This window comes from Castanea sativa, chromosome 12 (assembly GCF_040712315.1).
Source record: "Castanea sativa cultivar Marrone di Chiusa Pesio chromosome 12, ASM4071231v1".
In the NCBI taxonomy this organism is placed as follows: domain Eukaryota; kingdom Viridiplantae; phylum Streptophyta; class Magnoliopsida; order Fagales; family Fagaceae; genus Castanea; species Castanea sativa.
In genome coordinates, this window is record NC_134024.1 from 13,403,195 (window position 1) to 13,412,428 (window position 9,234).

The 9,234-nt window shown below is 33.0% G+C and overlaps 1 protein-coding gene across 1 annotated transcript; it reads right to left on the reverse strand.

Moving 5' to 3' along the window:
• Window positions 1-6,879: 6,879 nt before the first annotated feature.
• LOC142618576 (protein ROOT PRIMORDIUM DEFECTIVE 1) lies at window positions 6,880-9,234 on the reverse strand. Its single transcript, XM_075791519.1, has one exon. It carries the CDS (start codon window positions 9,018-9,020, stop codon window positions 7,608-7,610), a length of 1,413 nt encoding a protein of 470 aa, XP_075647634.1. The 5' UTR covers window positions 9,021-9,234; the 3' UTR covers window positions 6,880-7,607.

Below are 9,234 nucleotides of genomic sequence, written 5' to 3' on the forward strand. Positions count from 1 at the left end.
TTATTTTAAGCATGACTGCATAGGCAGAGCTAGAGAGTGTTAAGGGGTCATGGCTCCCCTAGCTTTTGAAATTTTTCATTAATATTTTTTTATATTTGATAATAAATCTAAAAATTACACAAAATGTATTTAACGGCCTCCCTAAGAAATTTTCTAGCTTCGCCACTAAGCACGAGAGTATTGCAATTAAAGGGAGTGAAAATGAGGGGTTGATATTTGCAACAATATTTCAAGGCCGATTTGATACATTTTGAGGTATAAGGTGAAAAAATTAAGCACACTTTTTTTAATATTCAATATCAATTAATGTTAACTATATATATATATATATATATATATATATATGAATGATTTTTTTTTTTTTTAGAAAACAGTAATACTTATTAGAATACACAAACACGAAAGTAATACAATACATTACATAACATGATTAATATAACTACAAGTTTTTTTTTTTAAACCAACTTATCTACCATTTTTAAATCTTTACTTTTTTTAAAGTATTAACTATACTTTGTCACAAATTTTAATTATTATTTTTAAAATATAAAGAGCCTTGTCATTTATTAGTATTATTCAACCTTCGTAAAGAAGAACTAAAGTTGAAATCTCTTCTTGAACATTCCCTTGCCTTTTCAAAGTCTATAATAATAAAAATTTTAGCTAATCAAGTCAAAGGTTGCATTTGTGGGTTTTACTTAACTTGACTAGTACAAATTTTTGACATAGAATTAGAGATATGAGGTTCAAATCTCGGCTGCACAAAAAATCAATTAGATAATAAAAAACAATTATCATAGGGAAAAGTCTTATGTTGAAGTTCTATCATATCTAAATATAATAATAAAAAGTCAATCAATACATTTTTTCCTAACAAGTAGGAATTGTGTCCTTATTTATTTATTTATTTTTGTTGTTGAAGGAATTGTCTCCTCTTTTACTTTTGTATCAATGAAGAGGTACTTCTATAAATAATTTTTCAATTATAATAACAAATCTGAAAAATGAGAACTGACCTACTTGGTATATGGTGGTAACATTATATTATTAAACATTATTACACTTCATTAACATGTTCATTTATATTATTAAATAGTATCTAACTCTTAATTTTTTTAATATATGGTGGTAACACCACCCAATTTGCAAACGATCTAGTTGCCTATTTGCTATATATGTTAAACCAAAATGTCTCAGTCTCACTCTTGAAATCCAATGGCACCTTTGCACTTGCCCCCTAGTATGCGTTGCTACATGTCAAGAACTTTTTTTTATATTATTTAATTGCTTTATGAATTGGTGCAAGCTCACCACATTGGACGTTAATTAAGATATATTATTAGCAATTACCTTAGCTCTACACTTGTTGGATTTTGTAGCATCACTCACATTATTTTATTAATTTCATCTACGCCAAAATATCTAGAAGTCTTATGGTAGACATTAATATAATTTATAACCCACAAATATATATAATTATGAATCTGGATTATCATAGTTGTTCATAGTTGACTAAGAGTAAGACAGATCTATATATAAAAAATCCGCGTAACACACATATATGTAAAAAATCCGCGTAATCTGGATTATCATAGTTGGACCTTGCGTAACACACATATATATAAATCAAAATCCGCGTTCAATGTTTCGGAACAGCTAAGCTAAGGAGTAATTAGGCTGTTCACTATAGTAAATAATTTAATCAATGACGTTTATCATGTTGTTGGTTGCGGTCAAGTTGAAACGTCCCTCTTTTTCGATAATGTATCTATATTTTATTCAAGTGCATATAACATGCTCATATTCAAATGTTGTAACTTTTTTATATATATAATGGGTTCTGTTAACGGATGCTTTTAGAATAGTTGTTTTTAGGGCATTTTAGAACAATTATTTTAGAAAAAAAAAAAAAAACTTTAACACAACTTTTATGATAAATATAAAAAGTCGTCAAAAAAATTAATTTTTTTTTTCATAAAAAGTTTCTAAAATTAATTCTTAAACTAATGCCCTTATTAGGGCATTTGTTAAAATTTTCTATATATCATTACTGGGCCATTGGAGATGTATTAAATATGTATAGTAGGTTCTCTCAAAAAAAAAAAAATCTGTATAGTAGGTCATATGATGGAAGAAATAACCACCTGTCTTATAAAACTTCCAATGCTTGATAAAATAAAAGCATTGGTATGGTATTAGCCTGATGATGCGCTTTTACTTTTGATGAGAAAGAAGGTTTTGTATATAACTTATAACATATGAAAAGGAAAGGACAAAAAGAGAAATAGCATATTGTTATTTTTTTATTACCTTTTATTGTTATTTGATATTTAAAAAATAAAACATACATTATATAATCTTGAGGGAAGTAGAAAAATTGTACAAATAAACCAATCTGGCACAGGACCTTTTCAAAACATATTAATCATTAATATTCTGTTATTCAAAGGAAAACTGATAAGGTCTACTTATCAACATCATAGTTGCATTGATTTCTTGGAATTGATATGAGAGATTTTTTTTTTTTTTTGTTGAGAAACTATATGAGCGAATTTAATGGATGACAATACTTTGCCTAAATAATCAAACACAAAAAGATTTGAATCATAGGATTTCTCAATTCTAATTGTCTCTTGTGGTTCTGGTGACAACTGTACCAACATGTTATTCCTTGAAGAGAAGCTCCCAAAGAAGTTCACAATGAATCTTTGTGTACTTAGTTACTCACTACATATCATGAATTCATCATGTCATTAGCATTTAAATATTAACTACCACTATTTTTTTATTTATTAAAATCATTTTGATGATATCACAAGATTTTAAAAACTTTACAATGTAATTACTTTAAGAACTCTAGAAGATTTTAATCCTTCACGAGGAATACAAATTTTGTTTGATTTCAAATTCAAATTTGACCGTCAAATCAAACATTGGTTAGGTAATCGTTTCGTAAAGTGGTAAATTATTATAATTGTCAAGCGCAGACTAATAAATTTTTAGAATGTTGTCTTACCACCGTCCATGTTAGGGAAAGTGGTACTTTCCCTTGCCATGAGGGCATCGGAAAATTAATAAATACTCTCGGAGTACGCAATAACAACCCAAGGGCATGTATGGGGGTATCTAAGAGCCCAAGAGTTCAAACCCAAGGTGGGTTTGGGGTGGGGTATAGGATATTAGGATTTCTAACCCGATATATAACATTTCAAGCCACTCCTTTTCATATATAAACTCATTATGGGACCAATAATACAGGGAAATGGGAAGGGATCTTTTAAGTAAAACATTGGTTAGATGTGGGCAAGAAAATTCTTTAAAATAAGACATTGGTTAGCTGTAGGTAGGAAAATTCTCAATTGTATATGTTTAAAAGCTTAATGTCAAACCCACCCAATTTGTAGTATTTTGTACCTAACTTGCATACCCTTCTACTTTGTAACTCCCTCACTTATGGTTTCAGCTTACCCAACAATATTCCTTTAATTCTTTTGCTTTTGCAGTTAATCCTTAATTGATTTCAACTTACGGATGAGTATAACAATTATAGCATTTATATAATTATATACCTGATTCTCTCAACCGTTCTGTTCATTTAATATACTGTTTTTATCCCCAAATGCCAAATGGGTTCCTTTGATGTAAATGAATTAATTTTATTTTCTATTGTCTTTAAAGTTATGATATTATTTTTCAAAAAACAAAAAATCATAAAATCTAAGTTTGGCAGTAACCCTTTTTTTGCTCTAAAAACTTCAAATCAAGTAGGTTAATTGATGATGGGGGCTGTGAACAAGTGTTTTAAGACACTTGAGTTTTCATTTGATCTAGCATGAAAAAGTGCAAATCCTGCATCATTATTATTTTCACATGTATAAGGGATTACAGGAGAGAACTGGAGACTAAAGGAAAGAATTAGAGACAATATAATCAAATATGGGTTTTCAAGTAAAAAAGCCAATCAAACTTACAGAATAGTCTTATGCTTAATCATGATCATGTTGTGCTTCCCCTATCACTGCTTAAAGAAACATATATTTCTGAGGTCATGTTCAGGTGGGTTATGGTCTTGGCACATTTTATTTTGTATTGGAATTTTAGGATGGCTTAAAGTTTCAGTAGTTAATTATTGTTTTCTTTGATTCTTATCTTTTCTTTGGGTCTCTTCGCTAAATTCTGTGTACTATGATGTGCCTCTGTTTTTTCCCGTAATATTCTTTTGCTTATCCCCAAAAAAAGAAAGCAAAAAAACAATTAGTCAATGTGTTAGTTAGTAGAAATGACAAAACCATTATAACTTTAGGTTTGAAAAATGGACACATGACTAAAATTATGTGGCAACATAGCTCAATATCTAAAGCAAATAGAATCCAAGCCTTTTCAATTTATGGTTGTGGAATTCCTGGGATATTCAACAGAGATTTCTGAACTTCACAGTTCGATTGGTGGAAAGCGAAGACTTCACACGTCATGGAAACAGTTTTGCTAACCAATTCTTTACCATCAATTCTGCGCTGGCTTGTACATTTGGGAACTCATTTATCAAATACATGCATACGAAGGCAGGAAGTTTTTGTTAGGCTTAACTTATGAGTGGTGTTTATTACATATACGTTAATGTACACCTTTACGCATGCGGAGTTAGAAATCACACATGTTAATGCACATACTTTTACACACTCAAAGTGGGAAATTGTGACTTTAAGTCACGAGTCATGATTTCAATTATTATTTTGAGTGTGCAATAAATTTTTACTTTAACTTGTTACTTATCTAAATTAGAATGTTAAAAATAATTTGAAATATGAATTGTGATAATCTGGGTGAATTTACATGATTGCTTGAGCAAAATGTATTTCACGAACTTCATTTTCAATTTTTAATTCCTTCAATTGCTCAAAATTTTTCTTCCAAACATGTCCCTTCTTGATGCATAAAATAATTTATGACAATCACTGTACAGCCTATAATCCGTTGAGCAACATAAAAACTTAATTACTTAACCCACCTTATTGAAGCACTCTTCTACATAAAGATATCATTCTCCTAAAACTAGATCTTCTTTAAGTGAGCTGCATAGCCAAAATCTCCACCATTTATATCACCAAGTCCTTATCTTATGTAAAACATCGCACGTGTTACCTGCAATGAGTGTTGAAGACCCACAAAACCACAAAATGTAAAACAAGATGAAACAGTGAAAAGATTAGTCCAATTATATCAATAGTGTATCACTGACAACATGTTATTTATGGTACATTGGTACTCTCTTATAAAGGTGGGGACACTGAGTAATAGTTGGAGAAGTTCTATAGTGTTTGGGGCCTTTGGGCAAGGGAAAGACAAGAGATCTTCACCAAATATAGCAGAGGACATAAGGATAAGGATTTTCTAGCTACGATAATGAATGCTTGCCAACAAACTAAAGCAATGTGAGTGTCTAGTACCAATGTTTTCAGACTCGAATTATTTATTAAATTGTAAAAATAAAAGGTTTAAGGTTTTTGAGATCGAACCATGATGACGTCATAATTAATTTAATAATTAATTAAAGCTTAAATATAGATATTAAATTTATAAAACTAGTAAAATTGACTAATATATCTATATGTGTGAGGGAAATTTAATGATTTTCAAGCATATATTTAATAATTAAATAAGAAAGTTAATAAAATAAAATAAAATAATAACCATGAAAATATTAAAATTTATGATTAATTTTTGAAGTAAAGTTGAATATTTTTGAAGGATTTTAATTATAATTTTGTTTTATTCCTTGTAAGAGATGGATAATTTAATTAAGTAGAATAAAATTGTATTAAGTTGTTTTTAAAATAAATAAAAAAATTGCTCAGGGGTTGGACTGTGCAGTCCAACCTTGGTTTTAGGAGTTCAACCACGGTTTTAGGGATTTACGGAATTGCTACATATGCCCGATTCTCTATGCTTAAAAAACCAGATTTCTATCTGGTTCCCGGTTTTCATGGTCTGACCTCCCAGTCCGGTCCGGCTCTGAAAACCTTGTCTAGCACTAGCAGTCTATACCTCAACTATATCTAGTGAAGATCACAAAGGCCTCCACAGCTAAGTAATTCTATCAACTCGTGTGATTTTATGAGTTACTTTATTTATTGGTAACCATAACAAATTAAAAGTAGTTCATTCATCTAATTTATTTCTCTATTTATCTTTGACAAACAATGACGAAAAGAACTAACTTTGTATATTTACAATTTATTTAGGATTGACAATGAATGTTTCAAAGTTCAAGGACTATAATAAAATCTTACCCAAATTTTAGTAACCAGTTATATATTTTTATAATTTTTTTTTTCCATTGTTAAAGTGTCTGTTAATTCAACTCTGCTTGGCATTGGTGTGGACCAGAGCACTGCAAATATGGCAAGATACCTGAAAGATCCATCAGGCTGGCTTCTTCTGCACACACTGGATGACCTACAGTCGAAGAGTGTGGTGAGAAGAGATCTATGTGGCTCTTCAGCTATAAAAATTTGCAATTCCTGCATGAAATTTTCGGAGTAATGGTGAAGCTGTGGCAGTGGATATGCTGGATTCTACCAATACTCGGGTCACAGATGTGGTCAGCTAAGACCGCCAACACACAAGCAATTAGAAACTTTAGTTACTAGTTTACTTCTCAACAAATATAAAAAGAAACACACATTAACATACATCTGTGTGAGTATATATATGTATGCATATAGGTGTATACACATGCCTCCATATGTATGATAGGAGACAAAATAAAGCCAAAAGGAAACAGAAAAGTATGAAAACAGAAAAGAACGAAGTTTCAACTCAAGAAAAAGTCTTTCTACAAGGAAGTCCCAGAAAGTGGCAGCCATAACAATTGTAATCTATAGGACTAAATTCTTTAACTTTATTGGAGTGAGGTAAAATACACATTCAAAGGAGTAGTAAGATTCAAACCCACTTTAGCTTACTTTTAAAGTGAGAAATTTACATCATTAAGACAATCAAATCAAATATAACATCTGTTTTTGCAGATTTCTGTGAATTATTTGACCAAGTGTACACATTTGAAGGCAGAATCTAATGTACTGCAGTCTCAATTTAGCACAACTTCCCAAATCAGAATGTGAGGACTCTGAATAAGAAGGATGATCACCTGAACAAACTTACATGACTGCATGAGCAACTACTTGAAACAATAATTTTCCAGATTGATCCAGCTGACAAGATATGTCAATGACCAGATGGCTTATATTCTGTTATACCACATTTCAAATTAAACTCCCCTCCAAATCCAAAATACACTTCTAATCAGTGGAGAGGCCAGGAAAGCCATTTGGCTCAAATGTTATCCTCCAAAGCATAGATTTTCAAGTGGTGGTACTTCTTTGCCCGTGAACATAACCCATTCATTTTTCAAAATGATGATTCTCTATCTGTTATGCAGCAATTTATCATTAGCAAAAGCAAAAAACAGCTAGCTCAATGATACTGAAGGCTAGAAGAAAGTTATCAACAATTCCACCCTCTAAAGGACCATGATGCCTTGAAATAGCAATTGACTACAACTAACAATATGCAGAATAATCATTAAGCCACAAGCTTTATTTCAGTCACTCAGTTACATGGACATCCTCTGCGTCCAGAGTTTCAAGGCAATCATCATCCTCATCACTATAATCAGAGCCAACGTCAGAAACGATATCTGAGTCCAATTCATCCTCCCCTTCCCTATCTTTTTTAACATTGTCCCCAACTGCAAAACTTTGAGAACCATTCTCCACAAACTCACTTCTAACTCGTACCATTTCATCATCTTCTCTATCTCTTCTATAGTTAACTAATTCTCTATCCACCTTTGCCTTCCTTGGACTCAACAACACCAAGTCGGCCAACTGCCTCCTTGCCATATACAAATCATTTGGCTCAACCAACTCACCCCTCTTATATGCCTCCCTAAGAAAAACGGTATGCAGCTTCCCTAGATTCCCCCTTGTCGAAATATAAAATATCCCCTGATGCTGAAGAAGAAACTCCTTCAACCTCTTCGGCAGATTCATTGCCATCCTAAAATGCGCGATCCTCTCCAATGTAATCTTCTTCTCCACTGTCAACGACAACAACTCATGAATTGTTGCCACTGCCCTCTTCTCCATACGCTTCTGTGCCTCTAAAGACCTCAAATCATACCCCGAAACATCCTCATAAGGCGACCAATACGGAACACGTTGCCATTTCCACACAGCAATCCTATAATACTTACCAATTTTAAACCCGGGTGGAAAATTCACAATAAACGAAAACCTTATATCCTCAGCATCAACACCTTTCTCTCTATACTCTTTCTCCCTAGCTTTCTCTATAGCACACACAGCTAAACTCTCGTCTCTCTCAACAATCTCAATGTACTTATTCCTAGTTTCTTTAGCATCAAATAATCGAAAATACTGAGGGTACTTGAGAATTACCGAGTACTCGAAATCGTCAGGCAAACCCAACTCTTTCCTAGCAATCCTCACATGTTCAAGGCGCAATCGACCCGTGTTGGACATCATTAAGAGCTTTCTGAGGCGGGTCACGGCGTCGGGGACTTGAGCAATGAGAGCTTGCTTTTCCTGCTGAATTTGCAGAATGGCTCTCCGGGTCAATCGAATGTAGAGGATTCTCTGAACTGGGTGCTCGTAAATCTCGAAAACGTGAGGGAACTTGAGGACGAAAGCGCCGGCTTCGTGTTGTTTGAAGCCGAGGCGGCGAGAGAGGAGGTCGAGGCGAGAGACTGGGAGGGTGTGGTTGAGTTGGGAGAGAATGAGGTCCTGAAATTTCAGGACTTTGCGGGTTTTCTTCTCGACTTCCATGTAGTTGTCGTAGCCATGGTCACGTACACGCTGAAGCTTTTTGGGGATGGAGGTGGATTGGGACATGGGTCTGGTGGGAGTGACATTTGAGAGTAGGGGTTGAAGGGTTTTGGGAATTGGGGTTTTGGGTCTGAAGGCTTTGGTGGTTTTGGATAGGAGGATGATGAGCATTTTTCCAATTTTGAGGTTTTAGGGTTTAGGGTTTAGGGTTTTGGATTGGAAGGGATTTTTATGGTTTTGGTTAAGATAACAAAGATGTAATGGACAGACAGAGTATAATCACAATTTATACTTAGTATTAAAAAAAAAGAAAAAAGAAAAGAAAAAGGAATTCATGCACACTCCTGTGACTCCTCTCCTGTGATGCCATGGCAGTGTGCATCAT

Bases quoted from the DNA above. Each gene is read 5' to 3' on its own strand.
- LOC142618576 (XM_075791519.1), bottom strand. From the start codon at position 9,020: ATGCTCATCATCCTCCTATCCAAAACCACCAAAGCCTTCAGACCCAAA.